Source organism: Ascidiella aspersa, chromosome 3 (genome assembly GCF_963924565.1).
Source record: "Ascidiella aspersa chromosome 3, kaAscAspe10.2, whole genome shotgun sequence".
Taxonomy (NCBI): Eukaryota; Metazoa; Chordata; class Ascidiacea; order Phlebobranchia; family Ascidiidae; genus Ascidiella; species Ascidiella aspersa.
The window spans coordinates 25966184-25991705 of NC_139449.1; the positions used below are offsets into that span (position 1 = coordinate 25966184).

Genomic DNA, 25522 nt, shown 5'->3' on the forward strand with positions numbered 1-25522 from the left:
CAAGGTTGTCCAAAAGATTTTCAATAATTCTATACAATTTGTCTATATAGTGCCCCTTGATTACCCTTTATATATTTATACACACTACAGATATCGCTGCTGAACATCAACAGCACTGTGAAAGGGGTCAGCGTACGGCTTCTCTCGCTCAGCACGGGCACAGGGGAAGAGATTGAACCCACTCAACTCAACGCGCATTTTCCGAAAGTAAGTCGCTTTTTGTGGTAGAGAACCTTCAGATACCCCTTGGATACCCCAAATAGCTATGGGAAAATAGCGAGAAAGAAACTGCATTTTTGCGCTTGTAAAATCCTGGTTTCATGTTGACACAAGCAACCCGGTTCGTTATAAACGGATTGTTCTGTAAACACGTGCTGTATCTAAATGAAATCCAAAATGTGTATCTATAGTCATTAGTAAATTACCACAAAAGTTCTTAACAGTTGCTAAAATGAAAACAAATGGGTCTTTAAAAACCCTTGTTATGATATCTTTAACCGAAAAAAAAAAAAAACTTTAACCGAAAAAAGAAATTTAGCCTTCTAGCTTTCTATCGCATTCATTTACAAGTTGCTCCCTGTGTGTTCTTGCCTGATTCAGCAATCCTACCATTTTTTAGGGTTTTTTGAGCAGCATAACTAAAATTTAAAATAACTCAGCATTTACCCTATACTATATTATATTTACCTATGTTTACCTGTATTACCGCCACAACAAAAGGTTAAAATGCTTACCTTCTGCCTTGCGCAGTTTGTAACTCGGACCCTACCTCCGTGGCAGCACCTGCTTCCTTGTGGAGACCGGTTTTCAAGAGGACTGGGCTCACACCACTACTGACTTGTTCAAAAATTCCCGGCCTCTTCTTGGCCAATGGGAAGAATCGAGCCACAACCCTTAACTGTTTTCTTTACTTTTCTTACTTTCTCTTATTTAACTTCACCAGTGGTTAACATTTTTTTACACCATCTGCTGAAGCGACCATTTTAATAGACGCCTGATCGCTTCACCGCTTTTGGTTTCCTTCAACTCGTAAAAATACGTTCCTTTTCTCGCAGTTCGTCTTGCCTCCCGATTCGTGCGTGTCGTTCCAAGTCGAACTGGAGGCTCCCGGCGTTGAGACGTTGCTCAACGGAACCCTCAATCTCTACACGAAGTTCGAGGTGAGACTACAAAGTCAAGCGCCGTTGCCTTGCACATTGATATGCTCTTCAAACACTAAACCGTCGTTATACGCAATAACATGTTAAAAAGAAGCGCGGTGTGGTGACCATACTAATCTTAAAATATATTTTAAGGTCGAAAAATATTACCGGGCGCCTTTTAAACAAAACTTAACTTTTTCGGTTAGTGCATCAATCGTCAAGTCACTTCGACAAATCCTTTTGTTGTAAAAAATAATAATAAAAAAACATTTATGCCGGTAAATTAAAAAGTAACACACCTGACAATTCCCCGATACCAGCAAGATAAAGATAAAAGTGGTGATTCTCTTCCCTTATAAACTATTTTAAAGCTACCATGCTTATGAATTTACGTATGCGTTGACCCGCGTTTTGCTGTTAAAAGTTTCCGACTCTACAGTGTCGCTTTGCTTTTTAATATTCCACTGAGATTGTGTCGACCCAATCTCTCGTCATTTTCCAATCAACTCTTACAACAAACGAAAGAGCCAAATAGCCAATCCTATTTTAACAAGCCTATTCTTTAACACAGGCTTATTTGACAGTATACGTGTTTTAGTACTGCGTTAATCGTCTTGTAAACTTAATCTAATTATAAAAATCTAGATTCCTGAGAGTCCACAAAATAATCAGTTGTGTGCTGCGGATGTTCTGTGTCCCTTTTAATCGATTTTACCGACTCGCAGGTTTTGAAGATAGCGATTCACGCGAAGATCGCCATTGGCGCTTTGACCATCAAACCAAGCCGCATAAAGTTCGCCCCGGCCTTTCCAGTAAGAAATCTTTTTACATTAAAATGGGTTGTGATTTTCAGTTAACAAAGCACTTTTCGAGTTCCGCGTAAACAAATGGGTTCGTTTGGGCGCTTAAGGGGAAAGATTCCATTTCTTATTTTTTCTACTGTTCGTAGCATCTATAGATATATAGCGCCGCAAGTTTAAAGCTCCCCCCTGTAAATATTTTATTCCTGAATAGCGTAGTAGTATATGGCTAAATTGCGGTGTTTGTTAAATGTCTGTATATGCTTTAATACAGACAGCGAAGTATCTTTTTAAATATAGATATTATATATATGTTTTTTATATTTCAGTTCCTCATATATATCACAAATAAGTGTACACCTCTTATATCATTTCAGAGTGACATAATACTACAGAACGCTTTACTCTATTACTCAGCGAACAATATTGTCATCGGTTAAAACCAACCTTGTTATCTACCTCTTTCTAAAAACGAAGTGCTGTGCTATTGTTATCCCTGCAATTCAATGGGTTATTTAAATATCGGTTGTGAGTTGCGACATATTAATTTCTATTTGCATGCAATCTTATTTCATAATTAGATTTGACCTTCCTCTAGCGTAAACACAATAGCCATAGCCGCGCTCGTAACTATAAGCAGCCAACTGCGTGTTATCATTACTAATATTTACCGTGCGTTACAGTATTAAATCAGTGTAAGTATAATTGTAATCAAAATCACTGCTGCAAAATGCAATTACAGCCCTTTTCAAAGCGCCATTGAATTTCGGGTGATAATGGTAAATATATAGCTTTACTTGGAAACGCATTTCCCTAAAAGCGTTGTGTTTCGAAAGGCGTTACGAAATCGTTAATTCAACTTGTTTCGTGACGTAATGCGCTGTTGGTCGTGAAATTTATTCTTGTATGAATGTACTTTCGGTGATAGTCAAAGGCGCACGTGGTTTGACCAACACTCGTGCAATTACACATGCACACACACGACACGTCGCTTATTTTTTTCAGGAATAGTACGTAATCACTTTCTATTAATCGTATGTTACTTTAGGCAATATAATCTTTCGCGTACAGATTGAATACCAAATGGTAAAACGCATCGCGTCCCATTAGTGATTTCGTCTAGCGCAGGGGTTCTCAACCTGTTAATTCTATTTTTTTAGTTGATAAGTCTACTCCACTATACCAAAAGAAAGAAATAAAAATTATTGAACCCTTGAAGCCGCAAGAAGAGACGGCAACCCGATTTTGCTTTGAGAAAGATAGTTTGACCACATTTTGGGCAAAACTAAGCAATTTATACCCTATAAGCTTAATGAAATTGTCATGCCATTGCTGTTGCCTTTCTCATCAACATATCGTTGTGAATGTGGGTTTTCAACAATGATGTTACTGAAGACAAAGTAGCGCATTGTCTTGGTTATTTAATATGACATGCGGCTGGCTTTTTCTCTTTCCACCACTAAACCAGCAAAATTAGGACATTGTCAGAGCAAAAACAACCTCAACTATCACATTAAGTGGATTTGTAATAACAAATTTATGTACTATCATGTTTATTGTGTGTTTTATTTATATCATTTTATTATTTCAACTACCGGTTACTGTACAATAAAACCAGTTTTTTTAATAATAAACCGTTTTTTGAATTAAAATGACGTTTCCTAATTTTTTAAATGGTTGAAAAAAATTGGGGGCCATTGATTTCTCAAAATTTTCAAAGATGGCCTCGTTGTAAAAGAGGTTGCGAACCCCTGGCCTAGCGCAAGGCGCATGTTGTAGTTGTTTTGTGGCACTCGACTCTTCCTCTGTATTGGCTGACGACAACGGCTTGTCTCAAACAGATTATATACAATATACATATGGTCATCATATGTGATTTAAACAACCCACCACTAATGTATTCACACAGCTGTTCGTGTAACGTATTTTACTCCTAAAGCTGACGGTGTATTGCGCAGGGCATGACAGTTCACCATTCGATATCCATTACGAGTTCCTTTTCGCAAAGCGCGAAAATAGAAGCCTTGGCGTCGCCAGATAAGAGGTTTTATTACAGGTGAGTCGAATTCATTGTAATTTAGCCGACAAGACGTCGCTCTTTTGCGCAGTAAAATGTTTACCGCTCTATTTTTCTGCGTTTGTCAGTGTGTTGATGAATGTACAATGTCTTTGTACATGCTATGATGCTCATAGCGACACTTGTAAGTTACACTACGTATGTATGTAACCCATGTCGCTATATTATGCTCCGCTTTTCGTCATTTACGCTACGTTAACTGTAGTGCATTTTTTCTGTATTTACAAAAAATGACAACCAAATATAATTGTGTTTTCTCCTTTACTACAAATTGGGATAGGGCGTTTGAAATTCGGATCGGATTCTATAACATACTAGATTCCAGTTAAAACAAACGGTACTCGTCCGATTTGATTGCGATATTGTGCCAATTGAATCCCATCGTCGATATTATACCGAGTCTGAGCCTTGAGCAAAGTTATTGCTGCCACCAAAAATTTCCTTTCACTCGGTGTTTTGTCTTCGCAAGTGATTTATTGAAAATTTAGTTTATACGCATCACGCGTAATACACCGATAAGCATGAAACGTTCTGAAACACAATAATGCCTATGTTAACGCCCCAGGCAGATGTACACAGCACACGCCTGTAATAAAAATGGGGTCAAGGACTTATGGCGTTTTCAACCTAAATTTTGGCAAAAAAACAGTAAGCTTGCGACCAAACCAATCACTAAAACCAGAGTTAGCTGCACTAGGCAACATTTCAATAGATATAAATCGCTCTTCTGGTGTAAACAAAGATATAAACCGACGTTTTGGCAGCAGATACAAGCTGGCCTCATCAGGGTTAATAATTAAAACGAGAATGCGTTAGCCAGCTAACTAAACAGTATGAAAATAAAAATCCTACATAGATTAAAATTAATAAATCGATAGACGTCGCTGTTTTGCACCGTCGAACAACAAACGTTCTAACAGCCATACAACGACGAGTAGATTGTCGGAAACCACATATATTTTTTGTTCATTGTGTTACGACATTGGTTGATCCCGACTGATTCAATCGTCTTTTGTAATAGTTCAGTTCCCAGTCTAGAAATTTACATTCATCCCAAAACATTCTGTGTCAAAGTTCAACCACATGCTCTGCCAGAGCTCACCGGGAAGCCCTTTCAAGGCGGACATCACGCTTTTTTTATGTTCAAGTTTCCTGGTATGAAAGGAACGTTTAGTTTCCCCTATGTATGTTGCCGAACAACCTCCACAGGGAATCTCATAAACAGCTCCTTGGCATTTTTCCGGTTAAACTGGATCTTGATGGTAAAAGGTTTCCAATTTTCCTATCGATTTCAATGCTGTTGAATCAAAGCGACTTTTCAAAATTCGCTTTAGTTTGTCAGCCAGACCTGGAATATAACGAATAATAGCCAGACCTTTCGGTTTCGGTTTAGCTGTTATGTTATGGTTAGTTTGTTTTTGTGGCTTGAACAACCAATCAGGGTATTCGTTTTTATCTTTTTTTCGTCATGGCCCTTTTCACATTTTTCGTTAGCTTCGTCCGTATTGCTAGTGCAAAGTTTTGCAGCTCGGTGTAGTAGGGTGTACACAACCGAGGGTTTGTGCTCAAGAAGGTGTTTCGATCTGAAATTTACGTAGCGATCTGCTCCGGATGACCCCGTTGCGCCACAGCTTATCACATACTTCACCTACGTCTAGATTTATTATTTTTAATCTATAGTCTTTTTATTTTTATACTTTTTATGGCAGAGACGAATATTCACAACCTTATCTCGAAAAAATTAAGCGCAACGACTTCAAAGAAGCCGGCTTACAATTGACGGCCTAAGTGCAGTTAGCTCGCTTTGCTTTGGCAGTGTTCATATTACATTAATATTTTGTCGGGCAAGTGTCTACAAGTCAACATTTACCAGAACGAAATAACGCTTGTCCTAACTGTCTACATGGTTTCTTTCGAATTTCCGTAACTTTTATACACCAATGCCGAACAAGATTTGCTACTTCGTTGCCTTTAAATAGTACACATTTCTCGAAAGGTCGGTTTCGATAATTTACCGGACTATTTAATGCGGAGGACTTTTTAAAATGCGTTATTTCCTTGTTTGATTTGTTTTTGCAGCATTTTTCGCAATTATTTGCCGTCGATATTTTGCTCCAAGATAATTGTCGCAGATCAACGAAAAACAGTCCAGTAGGTTTGATAACAAAACACAATTTTTGACCGTGTGACAAAACTGATAGTAATCCAAATCTGGATTTGTTGCAGAAAACTGAAGAACGTGGTTGGCGAGCTGGAACCAAACAAAGAGGTGCGGGTGGGCAAGATCTACTTCGACCCCAGACAAGACTGCAAACCCGACCGCTGCTATGCAGGACTACCCACGTCCACTACAGGTAAGTTCCCTATCTTTATTAAATAAACTTCGGTCGGGTAACAAATGTGGTATGTTCTGATTTTAAAAGTGTATGTTCGCCGTGTATGTTTAATTCCTGTTTTTTGTTTTGTAAATAATTATACCAATTAAATTGCTGAGTATTCTTGTCCGATGAATTTTCTGTCGCTTTAGGTTTCAAGCAATATTTTTTAAATTTAAATAAATTGACTGAAAACGTTATTACGTCTTACAAAAAGGTAAAATTCTAGGTAAAGTGATTTAAATTTGCCTTTAATGAGTTTATTTCAAATCTGTGTAAAATAATTAATTTACCACGAAAACTGCAACAAGACAAGTCAACACATTATGACGATTATGTAATTAAAACACTGCTTGTAAATGGACGATCGTTTTTTTCGTAATGTAACTGCTATGAAACCCAAATACGCTATTTACATGCTAAGCAATGCGCCGACAACCCGTTGATAGCCATTGCGTTCTGCATACACGATCTACGTATAGAGTGTATAATATATGCCCAACAACTGAAAACATGCCTCTCGTCAATTTCTAACCGCCATCATCGGTTCTCGTCACAATACGCGTCGCACCACGTAGAACTTGATAGCTTCTGATGCGCGCAAACTCGTATCAACCTTATAGTGGGACATCACTGGCTGACCACCCTGAGCCTGGGCAAGGAGGCGCCCGACGTCGACTTGAAGCTCTACAAAACGCTACAGGAACGATGGAAGAGTTTACAGAAAGAAAACGCAACAAGGTGAGAATACGCTCCGTGCTTTTTTCACGTTTAAAATAGTGTTGGTTCAACTTCTTTATCTTGTGCCTTTATCACAGTAAAAAAAGAAGCAAATTGGTTACTGAAAGCCATCGCAGTGTACTAATTATACGTAAGCCCTAATCGTTGATCAAAAAGCAGCGTCAGAAGGGCCAGATCACAGTTGTAAACACACATATGTGTGTGCTTGTTTCATGGCATTAGGTAAATGCTAATTTGCATTCCAGCATGCTTGCTTGTTTCCATTCGTTTTTTACAATACGAATAGGATCATTTACGGCACCCGTTTAAAATGATCTCATCGTTAGTTCAACGAGTGTGTTTACATATGTATTTTTTTAGTTTTGTCCTAAAAAAATTCTGGCGTCGCGACGATTGCAAATGAATTAAAATGGGACATTGCACAAGTGCGTTGTCGAAGCAAATAAAAGACCGCATTGGTCCAAAACAACGATGTAAATGCGACCGAACCTTGGTGCGAATTACAACGCGCGACTGAAAGCCTAATTCCGAATCGATAATATTTTTTTATTTACATGTTGTTGCGACACTAATCCCGAGCAGACAATGGCGCAACGTTGGTCACGCTTTTTTCAACATATGTCTATTTGATGACGCAATTGTCTTTTTCGTCTTTTCACTTTTGCTTGGCTACGGCAGAAAACCCTAAAAAAACGGGGCGCTTGACTCTGGTCGGGCTTTCATGTTTGGAGTTTTGATTAATATACTTTTTAATTCCTAACCAACTAAATTTGACCTAAAATTTAAATACGCGTACTAAGTATAAGCAAAGTCACATATTTTTTTATATGTTTTGTCGCACTTTTTTTTCCCTTGCTAAGTTTACCGGGTCAGCGTAACGTCATTAGTACCCCGGCGTTATCCAAGTATTCCTACAAAGCCATGAACAAACAGGGTTTACTCAGAAAACGAGATAGGAAAACCAAACTGGTTAGCAGAGCGCGACCATGCTCATTGCTGTCTTACCCAACGACAAACATACATAACTTATATCTTGCGTTAACTAACGCAAACAGACCGGCGTATTCGCTGACTGATTTTATGGGAAGCATAGTTAAGATTTACGGACGATGGTTTCTAGTTTACCTTATACACAGCCGGCCAATGGACGATCGATCACGCCTTAATCGTAGTGATGCCAGCAACACACCGGCGTCCGATTTAGTATAATTGGTGCAAATCGACGCTGCGACCTGTGCGACGCATCGAGGATATATATTGGACAAAACGTGTCGTGACGTTTCGAAAAAACAGCTGTCGGCTCCACTTTTAGATTTACACGCAAAAACACGTGTCCAAAACAGAATCACAGATTCGAGGTTAAACCACCTCGTGTCAAACAAGCTGTTTGGTTTCTTACTAAAGCCATCTGGCTGTCTGTGCAACAATTTAAATGCTAATGAACCTGATAATGTACAAATGTTGAACAATTTGAATCATTTGTTGTTGTACTTATGACTGTGATCTGCCCCAAGTTGTATTGTCCCATGAAAAACGGCACGCATATCAAAGCCTTTGGAGGCCTAACCCAAGTCAGTCGTCCTTTAAACCATAATTTGTTGGCTTCTAATCAGAAATGTTGTCCTTCTGTTCAACTTGATTGGATTTTCCATCACGAAAACTTGACCTAACCCTATTTCCCCAGTTTTAACGCCACCTTCCAGCTAAGCACGAGTCTGATCCGCGACTACGAGTTTTTTGCTCTGGCCTCCCTCTACTGGCCGACCTTGGTTAACCTTGACGAGCCAGAGTACAAGTTTCCACTCACCCATGTGGGCAAACAGGCGGTGAGTGCAAAAGGGTCTACTTCAAAAAGTGTTGCACTGAATATGTGAATAATGGAAATCACCTTGACCCTTGCAAGATAAATGTCGACCTTAATTCTTCAAAATGTGTTAGGGTATCGCGTAAACGTATACCAGCATGCTTAGGTTATTTTTAGACCACAGCTGTTTAGTACCATCATTAAAAAACTAACGACATACGTGTATAATTAAAAATAGAAATATGCTAATTTTAAGTTAATTTGTTTAACAATAAAATTGGTATGACCTACAAGAAGGAAGCGTTTTTTCAAATACATTCAATTGTATTCCAAGTTTCCAACTATTTATCATACTTTTTAGTAGTTTTTGTCTCCCGACTTTAACGAATTAGCAATACAGGGCCGCCAAACATCAGTTTGCCCAACATAGTGTGAGAAACCCGCCCAACAATTAACTGAGTGGTGTCCAAAGTTTTAATTGTTTAAATGGGATTAAAGTTATATGCATTGTTCTATGGCGCGCTACCTGTTTAATCGTTTAATTTAGTGGATTATTGAAAAAACATTTTATCAGATTAAAATTAAATTTTTTTTTTACATTTTATCAGATTAGACGAAACGGTGCGCGTTATTCCAGTATTTCGGTTTTTAAACAACGTACATTTTAATTTAAACCATATAACCCATGAATTGCCATAACAGAGTTTACCCGTAAATCTTTAACGCCCCTATTTCTCGTCCACCGCAGGTCAACGAAATCACCCTGCACAACCCCTCCGACTCACCCATCATCCTGCAGATCCTCCCCCTCTCCATCTACCCCCAACCCCAGGCCGTGCTTAAGGCGCTGGGCCTCGACCATTTGCTAGAGCGGGAGGGCTTCACCATAAGCAACCAGAAGACTTTCAGCATCGCAGCGCCGCCGAATTCTGTAAGTAATTCTCGTTTTTTTTGATAAATCCGTTTGTAGACTCGCTTTCAAACTGTTTTGTGTAATTCCGCGCTTGTGGTTTTAATTTTTTTCAATAATGAGGGTTTTTTGGACGTTATGATTTATTTTTTAGGAGCGCATTGCTTGCAGCTTACCGTTAATTTTGATTTCAAATGTGTTTAATCAAATTCAATTAGATTAGTTTTTTTTTCAAATATTCTGTAAAATTCTGGTAAAACTTGTTACATCTAGTTAGTGCGGGCAACCTTTTTTATTTGGTAAATTCAGATTTTAGTTCTTTTTAGATTATGTTAATCACAGATAAATTTTGCGACGAATCTCGTTAAACTTGTTTTCGAAATCCAATTGTAGCAGCGTTGCGCCATGACCTTTGTCAGACACGCCTTTTTTCGTGAATGTGCTTTGTATAGTAACATAGGTCAAGGACGTGACTTGTACTGAACTTTTTCGTTAAGAAATATTTAAACTTTTGCCTCTGCTTACGTTTGATTGAATTACAACGCAGGGTTTAAAAAGTTTGATAGCGCTGAACTTAAATCACACTGTAGTAGTTAATTTTTAGACGATCATTTTTACGCGTCAATAGATGTTGCGTATGTAATGAACCTGATATAATGTCTCGAGACAAGACTCCATTCCTAAGTCACTGTTTTGACTTTTCTTTCTGTTTAAAACAATTCATTTCGTTTAATTTAGTATTATAAATAATGAAACGATAAAGCCCTTAAAGAGTTATTGAATAAACACTCCTGATGGTATGGAAACTGCTGTAATCTGTACTTTACGTTTCACGGTCACGACTGTCTCCTAAATTCGAAAAGTTAAATTGCAAATTTTTAAATGATACACGATTGCTATTAAAAAAATGGATCACGGTATCTCCGTATGAGATGCGACCTTAAATGTTTTTTGGTCACGGTTGATAGCTAAAATAAATTAAAATATACTGTAGTACTGCTACGTATAATTGACTAGGACCACAGCGTGTGTATTTGTTGCTCCAAACAATGGCAATCGTGCCTTCATTAGACTGCGATTTGCATGCAATCCGTTAGTGATACCACAGCTAGAGTCGGGATAGTCGCGCAATAGGTATGTCTGATACTTAGCATTTATTCCAATACTCAATATTTTTGACGTATCGCCCGATCCGATACCAAATGATGTCATTAGTAGTATGTTCAAATAAGCGCAATAGATATCATTGAAAAGTTCGAAGCAATATTTTCCATATTATTAGACCAAACTTTGCTTTAGCGTTAAGAAGTTCTGTTACCAGCAGTTGTCAATCTACTACTTTTACAAAATTATTGCGTTGAATCGCAAATCATGGCTGAAATTTATGTATTAATTTGGTATCAGTTGATAACACCCTGGTATCGGACGAGTAGCAATACTCCCACATGGCATTGTGTATCGGCTCCGATCGATAGTATCGGACATCCCTAGTCGCGTGTATGGGGGAGCTGCCGCCACTGACATTTGGCACAATTCCCACTAATTAATCCAGTGCCTTTCTGCTCGCAGTCAACGCACGACACCGCCTCGCAGATGGTTTGGCTGGACTACACACTGAACGGCAAGGCGAACCGCAGCTGCGTCAACTTCTTCCTCAACCCTGGCCAAAGCCAAAATATCGCCATCACCTTTTCACCGCAAGAAGACGCACACTCGTCCACTGTGATTTTACTCCGGTGAGCCTAGCGGTCCGTGAAAGCTGGCGCGTCGTTTATTATCACATTAAGATAAAACAAAATATCCTCGTACGTTATCAAAAGGGCTATTACGCTCATAAGCATTATTTTTCGCTCGTCGAACCATTCGTAGTTAAACGTTCTTCACCAGAAATAGGTTGTGCGTTACCATTATGGTTGAAATAGTTGACCACTAAGCTAAGGTAATTTTTATTAAATTGCGATTTTACCTTACCTTTTATGAGAAATAAGTCCTTTCCACTGTTTTTTGTTTGCTTTGGGTTCATGTTATGTGAAATAACAAATATACGATACGAGTAACTTTTGAGGTGAACTTTTATTTTTAAAAATGATTAGCTTATATTGGGTTTTGGGACTTTATGGAAAATAGCGGACCGCAATTAACATTTTTGCGCAACAGACTGGACTTCAACCTGCTTCCAACAACTACCTGAGCGCGTATCATTTTGATCAGCTTCCGTTCTCAAAAAAAATAGTTTAATACATTACCGGCGTGGTCAAACGTCTACATTGCTTACAGAAACAACCTTACTGTGCTCGAAGCACTTTTGGTGCAAGGCACTGGCGTTAAAGAAGAACTCAAGCTGGGAGGAAAGCTCTCCAACAAGAGGGAATCGCTCCGCTTCAAGCTCACCGAAAGCCTACTGCGGGACTGTTTGCGTAAGTCTGGCTTTTTTTTATGTGTGTCGCCCTTTTTCTGTTTGACAGAAATTATTGGCAAGTTGATTCACTGGCACTAGCAGAGTAGTAAGTAATAGCACCCAACCCATAAACGTGCACACCAAAAATACCATGCACCATTACATATTTTTCTCAGTGTTTGTTTGATTTAAATATTTTAACTGAATTTTCTGGTTGGATTTGAAATGGACATATTTCCTATTAAGGGATGTTCAAAACCCTAAGTTGTTTCGTTTTTGTTCAGAGATATATAGATCAAGTATAACACCCAACCGGCGCTACTTTTTACTCGTGAATTACGATTAGTTTTAGATAATTTATACCCCTGTCCCCAACATGGCCGAGGCCACGAATTCAAACTGCATTGCAGTCTTTTCTACGGTTGATCAAATGCTTGCATCTCTGTACGTGGAGAGGTTTCAATTTCCCTAAGACAAGTGTAATTTTTAATTTAGTTTAATCCAAGGGTCGGGAACCTTTTCAGCTACGGAAGCCATAAATATATAAAATATTCTTAGTTGTATTTTCATGAGAGCCACATAACACGTTTTTAATATCTTAGTAGGAGGTTGAAAAAATAAAAATCAAATAAAAAAAATAGTAAATTGGGCAGGGTCGTTAACTTTGTTCACATTTAAAGGACAAAACATACTTAGCACGAATAAATAAATTGATATTACGGAGTTTCGTTGGAAACAACAGGGCCTTTTGGGATGTAAAGAGATGGCCTCAAACGAGATAACAGTCGCGAAAAAACAAATACGATTCGCGCAAATCGCCGAAAAATTTGCTTCTATGCGTGTTAAAAAAAGGGAAAAAATAGGTTAGGAAAGCGGTCGTGGCCGCATGCAGTTTCATTCAGATCATGCTGAGAAATAATAGCTTAGATTTATCTGCCAGCAAGATGATATTCCTTTATCAAAAGAGTCATATGGCGTCACAAAAAGAGCCATATATGGCTCGCCAGCGATAGGTTCCCGATCCCTGGTCTATCTAAGATAGGCTGTACCTTGGCGCTATTCGCATAACAAACAGTCATAAAAAGATATAGCTTAAAATCTGCTCTTCACCCTTTAACAGCCGAAAACCGCAAGGAGGCGCCCACGTTCACGGTACGGAAGTCGTTCACGGCCAAGAACCTCGGCTTGCTGCCGCTGCAGGTGGTTTACACAATGGTGGATAACTTTCCGTGCGAGGGATACGGCTTTCGTGTGCTCGAGTGCGAACGCTACCTGCTCCAGCCGAACGCGACGCGCGACATAATTATTGCGTAAGTTTACTTTCTGTTTTTTTTTTTCACGCGGCGGAATGAAGGGTCTGGGGTGATTTTGTTGATAAAATTTTGGAAATTATGTGATATGTGATTGGTAAAGTATAGGATTGGTTTCCGAACAGTTTTAACTGATTACTTGGAAGTGGTATTAAGTGACGACTGAGCATTATTGCAATATAGGTTTGCATGAGTTAGAACTACACAAGTTAAGTCAATGTTATTAGAAGTGTTTTTCTGACAATGACTAGACTAAAACCCGATTAAGAGTTGGCACTTTTAACATGGATGTATAATAGTTTAATTTCTAGTAACACCTTTATTTTACAAACGACGTGTTTGTGCCTTAAGATCGTGGACGCCGAGTTCGGTGTGCTCAGGGTTCTCCACACACCCCTAGCAGCAACATGGGGCTCTTGGCCCTCTTAATATCATAAAGAACGTTGTTCGTTAAAACGAAACTGATTGAACCATTAAGAGGCATTTCCTAAAATGTGATCACTATGAAATGAAAGTATTAAATACCAAAAGTTAAATATATCTTACTTCACATATAAACTTTTCAGCGGGCAGTTAGTGACGTCGTATTTATCCTTTGTAAAAAAAGTTTATCTTGAGATAAAGAAGTACTTCAATACGTTAAAATAGTAGCAATGCGACTTTTGCTTCACCGCTACACACTTAGAAAACTAAAAAGTCAATAAAAGAAAGATGATTTTGTGTTAACCCAATTATAGGGTAACTAATAAATGGCTGGCGTATTTTCACGAAGAGAACGAAGGTAAAACGTACAAGGTGACACAACGCTTGGAAAATCTACAAAACTATGCGTTCGAGCGTATAAAAAATTGGTTTTCCGCTTTCAGGTTCACGCCCGACTTCACGACGTCACAAGTTCACCGCACACTGCGCATCGTCACCGCGCAGGCCAACGTGCTGACCTTTAACCTCAACGTGACCCTGCCGCACCGCATGCTGCCTGCCTGCCAGGAGGCCATTCCGCGACCCACGTGGGAGAAACCGCTCTATTACGTCATCACCATCTCGATGGTGGCGCTCTTCGTCGGCACGATACTCGCCGCCTATTTGGAGGTGAGCGGCATTATTTTGTAGTTTGTCCGTGAAAAAGGTGTAGTTCCACGTTTATGCTAATCCAAGTATCCGGGCAAAATCATCAAACAGCGCAAATCGCACATTTAAGTAGGTGTGCAAAAAACGTGATAAAAAGTCGAATACTGGACCATTTGTTAGTTTCTAACTAGAGAAACCATTGTTCGTATTTTGTAATTTGGTAATGACTGTGTTACGCCGCCTATTTAGAGGTTGGAGGAATTGTTTTAATTTGGCCGCTGTTTTGTAGTTTGTACGTGGAACCATTGTTCTTCGTTGAATGTTAAATGCTAATCCGACTACTCAGGCGCAAGGGTTAAACTGATTGCATTAAGCGGACGACTCGGTAGTTGTGCAAAACACGTGTTCGAGAGTGGAACACTGGGTAATTTATTAGCTTCCTTTAACTAGAAACCATACTTTAGTTATCGTATCTTGTAATTTAGTAATGTCCTTCCAATCTATGATAAGGTTAATTATATGCTACAAGTCCTTCAGAAAAAAACTATTTCAGACCTTTACTGCTAAAATTATTGTTGCAATTAACAGAATACTTGAAAATGTTTTGTATTTTTTTTAGTAATTTTAGGTGCTGTTTCGGTATGACAATAACATTTTGCCTTGTAACACATTTTAAAAAGTCATACTGGCGTCGATTTTTGCATGAAATTGCAAACAACTTCTTTTAACTTCAAGGGTAGTTCACCAATGTGGAAATTTCGGTACGTCTGTCGGTCTAACTTCAAAAAAGACTTTAACGACAACAAATTTAAGGTATAAGGTTATTAATGTCGTGTTAGTTTTAACTATTAATTTTTAATCTGGTGGATTACGTTTTGCCGCGGTTGATGTAATCTTGGATTTACCAATCAAAGTAGATGCTGCCAAAAAACAACTGTTGGTAATGGCTTTGCATTTTTTGTTTTTAATTTTAGTCCTAACCACACCTTTTTGAATTTTTACATGGCTTAGTAAAGAAATAGCTGGACGATGACGTCAATACACGAACAAATCTTGTTTTCAGTTGTTATGCGCTTGGAAAGCCAGTTGTGATTAACAATTCCACTTAACCACGCATGAATGACAAGGAGACTATTTATAAGTTTCCTTGAACCGACAGATTTATTCTAGAAACAGACAGGCGTGCAAGTTAACAGTAAAAAAACCCTTGAAATTGCTACAGTGCAATACTTTGAGGCACTTATAACCTTTGGTCGAAAAGCCGAATCTGATTGGCTGCTCGAAAACTTGCGGTCAATGTAGCTCTGCTTCATGACACGATTACGTAAATGTGGTTTCCACCTGTTGCCGCTTAACATGGGTTATGAGCCCATTTAATTACCTTTTCTACCGTGCAAACTGCTGCAGTTGACAGGGAAACTGCAATTAGGACACGGAAACTGCATTCAAATCTGCGTGTCGGGGTAATACTAAATGTATAAATCTCATTGTAGCTAACGAATTTGCCGAAAACCATGCTTCAAACAAACAATTGGCAATAAGCTTAAATTGCTGTAGAAACAAAATAACTTTTAGCGATTCTTTCAGAGACAGTCTCCTTAGATTTCATCGAATGAAATAGGGGACTTTTCCGGTTTTGTTTTACAGATAGGAAATACATTTGAAGGACTTGACGATTTATTTTAATTTCTTAACCAAATGTAAAGAAGTCAAAATTAACTTTAAATTTGCTTTTATTTGTTAACGATCAACATATTTTTATTACGTTCAGGCGTTAAACATTTGGGAGCCATTCGTGCGACTTTACGAGCTGGACAAAAAAGCTTCAAGTGACGTCACGGCAAATGGCTCCGAGGCGTCATCCAGCGGCAAAATGAAGCCGTTCAACTTGCAACAGATCAACTACATTAGCAACGTGCACGGGCGCGATCAGCCGAAAGGGTACGACAGCGCTTGTAGTTTGCATGATGTAAAAACATGTTTTTGAGCCGATCTTATTACGGGCATGATCCTTAGGGTTGTTCAAAAAACAGCTTTTTTGTCAAATTTTAGTGGGGAACCCCTGGAATTGTTAGGTTGCCACTAAAAACCCCACAAAACAAATCTGAGCACGTTTGGTTCAGTATTGACCGTCCTAAGTCAATTTGAAAATTCCGATTCAGGCTAAAAATTTGTGAGTAGTCATGGTACAAATGTCACATTTCAACAACATTTGTTAGGCTGTTAAGTAATTGATATAATTGTGTTAAGACTAAATGCAAGTCATGTGTGCTGCATTTACTTTATTTTAAATTTTTAAGCCATTTTTCGTACAAAACAGCCTAACAAATGTTGTTGAAATGTGACATTTGTACCGTCCATGACTACTCTTTTTTTTACTGTAAATCAGGTTTATTTATAGCTATTCAATTGCAAAGCAATGCAAAAAAAGTAGAAAAAAATTTTTTTTCAGGCGGAGGATAATTTATTTTTTTCAAAAATTTTAGCCTAAATCTGAATTTTTGAATTGACGTAGCACGGTTAATACTGAACCGAAAGTGCTTAGATTTGGTTTGTGGGGTTTTCATACGCAACCTCACAATTCCAAGAGGTCTCCGCTGAAATTTGACAAAAAAGTGTTCTTTTGAACAACCCTAGTGATCCTTAATGTATCTTTATTTGATCATGAAAGTTTATGATAATGAATTGCAGAGCAAAAAAGGTCGTAGACATCATCTCGATTAAGGCTTTTCGAAACAGCTTATGTAATCTACAGTTAAAGTCATTAACTGAAGATTTGTAATTAATTATAAAGCTACATTACAGATCCGTGCATACTGCATAGTATACCCAAATAAAAATGTATCCTCTTTCTACTTTTTATTTGTTTTCGACATTGACCAAAATAAGGCATAGGCCGTTTTGCGCGTCTTTTAACTCTGCAGTCGTTCTCTGTAAAACAAGTAACTACTTGCTGAGACGCCCTTCATAGCTGAACGAAGTCTTGATGAAAACGTGAGCACACCTGACCCACTGTATTTACCTTAATCCATCTCTTTGCAATGCTCTTTGATCCACGCAGCAATTTTACATTAACAACCCTATAATTCGGTATTTTCCCGTAAAAACAAATAAAAAAGGGTATTTTTAATTTGTTTTCGTACCCGCCATTTTAACGTTAGTTGAATACCATTACATTTCTTCTTCAGGTCAAAACGGCGTCGCTCATTATCCTCGCATTCGAACCCAAAAGCGGCCAGCGACGAGAACGTAGAAGTCGGGCGTTTTCGGGCGGCCTACCAGTGGGCGTCCGGCCTCGACCTGTTCGCCCTGGTTCGCTCCTGGCGCCGGACGGACGGCGAGGCGAAAACCAACGGCGAAACTTCAGCGGACGACCCCGAAAATCGCTTCGTCGAAGAGGACACAACCCCGCCTCCGGTGAGCGAAGATCTCCTTCGGCATCTGAGCGTGGCTTCGGTGTCGAGCGCGGCGGCCTCCAGCGGTAAGGCAAAACACCGAAACACGGCCGGCGGAGGGCGCAAGTCGCGCCAGAATAACAACAATTGGCGTGCGTCGAGAACGAAGCCTCCTCGCGCTTCAGAAGCCGCCAGCAAGCCGAAAGAAAAAGAGGAGGTTCCATGGTCGCCGCCCGAGAACCTCGACTACGAGAAGAAGAAACCGGCCACGCCCACTCGCCGCGCCCCTCCTCCTCCCACACCGCCTCCCACTCCTCCTCCCGCCGTTGCTCCTTCTCCTCCGGTCTCCGAGAGCAAGAAATCGTCGTCGAGCGTGCGAAGCCACAGCAGCGCGTCGAGTAGCCCAAGCATCGAAAGTTCTCGAAGCAGGGGCAGCAGCATGAGCAGCACGGCGGGCGAGCACAACGCCAATGTGTACACGAACGGACACGAACAGCGCAAACACGAAGGTGCTTGCAGTTTTGTTGGATATCGATGCAGCTTTATTTAACTTATTTTGGGAGTTTTTTTAGCTTTTGGTTTAAATTGCTATAGTATCGCTGCCAGTAACGCAGTTACTCCACGAAAATAATTTTACAATATTTTTTTTATTTTTTAGCCATTGGTGCTTTTTTAACTCTGATAAATTTTCACAGTGATTGGAAAGCTATAAATGTTGCACAGTTTTTCTTTGGCTTGTTGACAGATTATTAAAATCTTAACGATCACACTTTAAAAATTAGACGTGCCGAACAGTGTTTACTGTGTTTAATATTCAGACGTTATTTGAACAGTTACTTAATATAATCAAATGTTAGAATAAAGCAACAATCGTGCTTTGTCCAAACATTTTATTACGAACCCTTAGTGATAATAAAAACATTGTAAAACATAGTGAAACACTGTGCTCGCCTCGTTGGCAATCCGATTAAAACTAGCTTTTTCAAGTTTTTTTTTTGCATTTTGACAGTGAAACGCCGCCGTAGCAACAAGTTGGTTCGGCAGCAGGCAAATCAAGAAAACGACGACACGTCATCGACCACCACCGACAAGTCAAACGAAGATCTCGACTGCAGCGACAAGGTAAATTCTACCTAACGAATGTGATAGAATGATTAGAATATTTACGTAACTTGGCCGGAGTTTTTTTTTTTTTAGTTGAAGCCAGATAGCGAACGCAATGATTTAAAAATCTATTATCAAAATTATAGCTTAAAAAGTTTTATTTATTATTGGCAGCCTTGGCCGTTTGATGCGCAAAACCATATATATATATCCGCAGTAGGAATACCAAAGCCCATACAGAAGTAGGTAGCATTTTAAACGTTTTGGTTATGATTTTTCATTAATCATTAATGAATAAAGATTTGTTCGAAACCTTCAAAATGCTACCTACTTCTGTATGGGCTTTGATATTATTACCACATCTAACTACAACCTCAACGCGTTATGCTTAAACGCATACGAATATCCTTTTAGCAATATGTGTTCAGATTAAACCTATTTAATTTTTCTCCTCAAGATTTCTTGTTCGTCTGAATCCCCGGTTCGAAAGCAGCACAAAACACCTGAGAAAGGAAACAAGGCCAAACCTCGGGAACGTGCTCAGCCCGTTGTCAGGTACCTAACTCTTCCTTGCCTATATTTCTTCATTTGTTTAATTCGCAAGTCTTTTCGGCTCTGATTCCCCTGTTTATTGGTATTGTCAAACCTATAACAGTTATCGCTTTTCTCTTTTTTATCACAGTGCCGCTTTGACATTCTTCATTTTTATTTCTAAACTTTTTAATTTAGTTCAATCCGAGTAATAGGGGATCCATTTACAAAAGAAACGTCAGAATCCATTTTAGAAAACGTCGAGCTTATCATTCTGTATGGTTAACCCACTTGGCTTTTGCTTAAGATGAAACAATGTTATCTATTTGATTATTGTATAAGCCTCATTTATCTGCGAATGTTTCATTTTTTGCTGACTATAAAAATGAGAAATAAGCTAAGCAATAAGATTGGTACCAAGCATACTGGTTTAGTAATGTCCAGTGAATTTCCCATTCAGCGAAACTCCAGCTTACAGTACAGCGGATGAGAGCAAGGGCGTGAGACGACGTCACAACAGACCAAACTCAACCAGCTCAGTGAAACCAAACAAATCGACCCCTACTAAACTACTTAAGGTAGGAAAATTTGATGTTTTTTCAATATTTTACCCCAGAACTAAAAAAGATTAATCAGGTTTATTGTATGCTATAAAAGAATTAAAAAATCAGTAAAACTTATACATGTTGGAATGTCTTTCAAATAACATTTACAATGTTTTCTCGACAATTAAATAACATCTTTCGAGAAGTATTTAAAAATTGTTATATCTAATTTTCCCATAGAGAAATGTTGCTAACCGATACCTTGAGTTTGGAATCGAAATGAAAGTACCTGTTATAATGCAATCGTCTAAGAATTTGAAACAAATTCATTACAGCTCCATATAGTGAACTTTTTAAAAGGCTTCAACTTTTACATTTAGAAACCGAACTTCACCCCTACCTACTACGACACAAGCAGCACTGACGAACCGATTTACTGGGAAGACACGAAATTGAACTTTACCAGCAAAGGTGCGCCTTTTGTACTTTGCTAAATTATTATCGGGCATGAATAACGTAAAAATATATTTTAGAAATTAACCCACCTTAATTTATTTACCATTATTATTATTGTATTGCCAAACTGTCCACCATCTCTGTGCAACTTTTCGCTTATTTGTGAACAAAAAATGTCACGGCATTTCATATAATACCATGAGAAATTGTTTCACCTCCACCTGTTCTAAAAAATCCACACTACTGCATTAAGCTCTGAACACTTGCGTGTCGACTGTGCCTATTTTTATGTATGTTAACATCTTGTTATACTATTCCATGCAGAAGTTGACGAACGAATGCGAGCACTGGCCGAAAACACACAACGTGCCGACGGGCGGATGAGAGGAAAGAACGCAACAAAGAAACCGCAGGTTAGTTTTTGCTGCTTTATGATGGCGCATTATTTCGTTATGTCTAGTAAAGTAGGGGATGAGGATCTTTTGGACGACTTGCTTAACGTTACAAGAGAAGGTGCACAGGCCACATAAAGTTGCGTATTCCTTATCAGAGAAAAAACTCAACTAAATAAGTGAATATACTTTTTGTCCCGTCCGAAATAATTCATGCAGTACGCAGTCCAGGGCTAAGGAGGTTACTTAAGCCTGTCGTAATGTATTTTGATTTGTTTCGCTAACTGAGTACATTATGTTTTGCTTGTCCGTGCCTGAACATGTTACATGACAAAATGACCTTTCTCGACAGAGGTTAGCTGCCCAGGCGTCTGGAAACGACCGAGGACAACATTCGCCCCACCACAACGAAAACAAGGAGAATGCCGGTAAGTCGATATCTGTTACATGGAAGTATTCAATCGTCTATTTATCAAAGTCGCTAATCTGCAATTAGCGTTTCGCATAAGTCCATCAAATCGAGTGGCATGATAACCCAAAGTTTATGTTGTTGCGAAATAATAACCCCGTTGGTAAATTAGGCTATATTACATGCCAAGTCAGTTATCTAGTCAGCACGATATAATTATTCTTGTTTATTAGAAGGTATATAGTGCAATGAATTGAGTCGTTTGGCGTTTTAAATAACGGATTTATTGAAAGCCATTAAAGTTTTAAACAAAATATTGGTATAACACATACTTCAAATTCGATTGAATCCGTTGTAGTAATGACCGATCTTGATTTCCAGCACATTCAAAGTCATCGTCTGGCCAACAACGAAGAAGCAAAGCGACCCTGATGAAGGCCAACAGTGCCCCAGACCCCTTCCCCCTCCCAACTGTGTCCCAACCTTCACCCCCGCCCATTCCCCCGCACCAGGACAACAACCGACAAGCCTCGCCCGTAAACACTTTCTCAATGTTCTCAACACCAGGTAGGAAAGTCTTTAAAAAACTTGCTTTTGTCATAACTAAGTTATTCGCGCGTCTATTTGGAACTCAGGCGAATTTTATATTTACATAGTTAACGCAAAAAAATGTTGTTTATTTACCCTCTTACTTTTTATCTTCAATGCGTCGGTAAACAGACATTTTTATATTTTTGTTGTTCTTGATTTGTTAAGTAGCTCACGAGCTTGCATAATTTTGACCGATCAAATACTAAGCGCTTAGTTTTACCCGATTGGTTCCGAACATTTTTTAAATTTTCGTTGTTCTTGATTTCTTTAGTAGCTTCACCAGCTTGCATATAATTTTGACCGCCCCGATATTTGAGCGTCGTTTTACCTGATTGGTTTGATGTGTTACAGGAACTTCTAATGCTGCTCCTAGACCAGAAGCTGCTGTTACTGGAATGCCCAGCTGGAACAACTTCGGACAAAACTCATTCGACATAACTGGTTTGTTCCTCGAAACCATTCTTCCTGTTAATTTTGTAACACTAACGCGCAATCAATGATATCCACATTCCACAGTGACGCTATATTGTTGTTTTGTGGACAAATTCGCAAAGTTTGTAATAGTTTAAACATAAAAATGAAAAATATTTTAAACATGTAAAGGCGGCTTTCATAACTCGTTAAAAGTTGGTAATAATGCGCAATAGGTTATTGGTCACAATCGTAAGTAATTCTACTTTCCAGTTTACTCTGTCTCTGATATTTTGATTATTGTTTTTAATAAAATAACTAATTTTTTTACCGGAAGCCAAAAAAGCTTTTTTTCATGGTTTACAATCATATATTTTATGTTGCAACTTACGCTAAACATAGCCAAAGCAAAAGCGATTGTATTTCTTATCTGAAAACCCGAAACTAGCTCAGCCGTGCTGTTTTTTCACACGCTATCAATTTGCCACGCACTTTATTTCTACGGCGTCTACGGTTTTCCTCCAAAGTCTGATCTCAGTAAAAGTTCCCTATAACCAAGTGGTTTCCAACGGTGCCGCGGCGGCCTGGTGTACCATTTCTAACACTCAAGGGTGCCGATAGGTATTTGCTAATTTGACATTTTCCTACATGATTTAGGTTGATTTGTGTTATTCCAGTTCCATTTATAGTGACATTTAAAGTGAAATACTCAACGAAAATTCTAGCCGGGGCGCCCGAAATCTACATTATTTTTTAGGGATGCCATAAGCCTTAAAAGGTTTAAAATCACTGCTATAGCCAATATATAAAACCGCAACAGGGCACTACCATCCACGCACCACCGTCCAGTGCTTACTCGTGCATTAGACCAGTGGTTCTCAACCTTTTTTAGCTTACGGACCGGTAAAATTTCAAAAACAAATTTTGCGGACAGGTGGACCTTCAAAAACCAAAATCATCCCAAAATGTAATTACGACAAAAGTATGCAACTTTAAAAGCTGTCTTTCTTATATCATACGTGGTTATCGAAAGTTTTTCACATACAACTATCTTAAAGTAGAAGACTTCAACGACGTGTAGCCTACTTATAAACAGTTGGGCACAACACTGCGCATTGTAATGTACGGTAAGTTCAAAGTAGACAATTAACTTTATGTTACGTCACAATGCTGCAAATTACAGAACTGGCGAAGTTCTTAGTTTGGTGAATAAGCTTTCAACATCTTGCATTTTGCAATTGAGATATAAAATTGTAATATATTTGGCGGACCGGCATAAAAGTTGACGCGGGCCGGCGGTTGAGAACCATTGCATTAGACCGTCCGAAAACTCCAGCCTTCCTTTAACGTATTTGGGCTGAAGAAAAGTGCACTCGCCGGCCGACCCCCGATAATGTATTATCATTTTTTTATTTTTCAGGCCTGATGCCACACGTGACGTCACCGCTTCCTCCAATCAGCTCGCCAGCGCCATCGCTGCAATGGGAGGTCGCATCGTCGGTGTTCAGCTCGCCTAACACATCGTCGTCGTCGCCGCCCAACTGGACCGGCGCCGGGGGTGGCCTAATGCGGGGGCCGGGGGGACCCCCATCGCCCCTGTCCGCCACGGCGCCCCAGACCAGCCTGAACGGAGCGTGGCCGGCGCCGCGCAGCACCCACGAGATCTGGTCGGTGAGCAATGCTGTGACCATGGACGAGGACAGGAACACTGGAGAGGTGAGGTTTTCGAATTTTGAAAGGAAAAGCTTTCAACAGTTGAATACGAACTGAATACTTTGTTGCTGTTTATTAGGACTCCGATAGCTTTTAAATACTTTGTTTGTTAATTTCAAACGGGCGTGTTTTGATAAAAAGGCTTTACCAAAAGAGGTTGTTAAGAACATCGTAATTTTTTTTGTCGCTTTGTAATGTTGCCTATTAGTGTAACTTTGTTTGCAATTTGTGTCATTGCTAGGTGTTTTCCGGCAATATTGTTTGCACATTTATCTTTCGTAAGTCTTAATTCGCTATCTCGATTCATAGGCGTTTCTAAACAGATAAATACATAGTTGTAATGACTTAAAAATCAATGACCTGACGTCAATGTTTGTAAATGACTTGGTGATTTAAACTGATTTGACTCGATTCTTTTTGGAAATTGACTTGACTTTGACTTAAGTAAATATGAACTGTTTTCATTAAATATTTTTAGTTAAAATTGGATTTACTTAGTTAAGTTTCACGCAAAACAATTAGGTTTTTACACGCTGTTATAATTTTTTGTTGAGTTGGCGAGTTTACCAATTTTATTAGTTTTATGTTTTTTTATGTCAATGACTAGACAAGTTGACTTGCTCTCATAATGACTTTACTGGGCCTGACTTGTAATTTTTTGCAAAAAAGTTAAAATCTATTCTGAAAACGTGAGTGCAGCTTTAGAATTTCCAGCTCTTACTTAAGACTTAAAAGCTACTTTAAAGCTACAAAAAGTGTAGTCAAGAGCTATACTGACGTGCCAAATAATCGTTTTTAACTCGAAGCGTTTCATTCAGGCTGACCCACTCGGATTGAAGAGCATCTGGAACTCCGGTCCATACTCACAACGTGCCGAAACTAACAACGACAACGGCCAGAACAGTTTTTACCAGTCTCTATAACCGGCTCTTTGAACTCTCTTTTATTTACATTCTCCAAACACTTTCGTTTTTTTCCGTTCTGTGACCTTTCGTTGGTGAAACCACTAATTTGCACGAAAATCTTATTTCGGAATTTTGGTCCCATACCTTGGCTTTCGTTCTTTCCATTTCTTTCCCTGTTTTTTTTTCTTCTCCACTTCTTCGTTTATTTCTGACAGTCTTCGCTTTTAAGAAACAAGTTTCAAAAGTGTTTTACGCATGGTGCAACCTTTCTTCCAAAACCTTCGACCCGGTATAAAAGTGAAACTTTCAAAACAGCTCGTGGTTATTTGCAGAGCAGTAGGCTGTTTGTGAAACCAAATTGAAGTTCCCAGGTGCGAAGAGAAATACAGGTATACCCTAAAACTTTCGCGCTCACCAAATGCAGCACCGCGTTTTTAGAGGT

At 39.0% G+C, this 25522-nt stretch overlaps 1 protein-coding gene across 1 annotated transcript in view; it reads left to right on the top strand.

Moving 5' to 3' along the window:
* Positions 1-25248, top strand: part of LOC146161157 (transmembrane protein 131-like) — a 41519-nt gene extending 16271 nt beyond the window's left edge. Inside the window, exons 16-39 of the mRNA XM_083383453.1 lie at positions 91-207; positions 1056-1160; positions 1868-1954; positions 3901-3998; positions 6246-6373; positions 7018-7135; positions 8820-8961; positions 9688-9870; positions 11419-11585; positions 12127-12266; positions 13368-13557; positions 14424-14649; positions 16400-16569; positions 17817-18532; positions 19033-19145; positions 19585-19682; positions 20119-20236; positions 20584-20674; positions 20984-21072; positions 21404-21479; positions 21842-22027; positions 22403-22492; positions 23883-24178; positions 24994-25248. Coding sequence (XP_083239579.1) covers positions 91-207; positions 1056-1160; positions 1868-1954; positions 3901-3998; positions 6246-6373; positions 7018-7135; positions 8820-8961; positions 9688-9870; positions 11419-11585; positions 12127-12266; positions 13368-13557; positions 14424-14649; positions 16400-16569; positions 17817-18532; positions 19033-19145; positions 19585-19682; positions 20119-20236; positions 20584-20674; positions 20984-21072; positions 21404-21479; positions 21842-22027; positions 22403-22492; positions 23883-24178; positions 24994-25098 — 3849 coding nt within the window. The 3' untranslated portion in view covers positions 25099-25248. The remainder of the gene's footprint in view (positions 1-90; positions 208-1055; positions 1161-1867; positions 1955-3900; positions 3999-6245; positions 6374-7017; positions 7136-8819; positions 8962-9687; positions 9871-11418; positions 11586-12126; positions 12267-13367; positions 13558-14423; positions 14650-16399; positions 16570-17816; positions 18533-19032; positions 19146-19584; positions 19683-20118; positions 20237-20583; positions 20675-20983; positions 21073-21403; positions 21480-21841; positions 22028-22402; positions 22493-23882; positions 24179-24993) is intronic.
* The last annotated feature ends 274 nt before the right edge of the window (positions 25249-25522 follow it).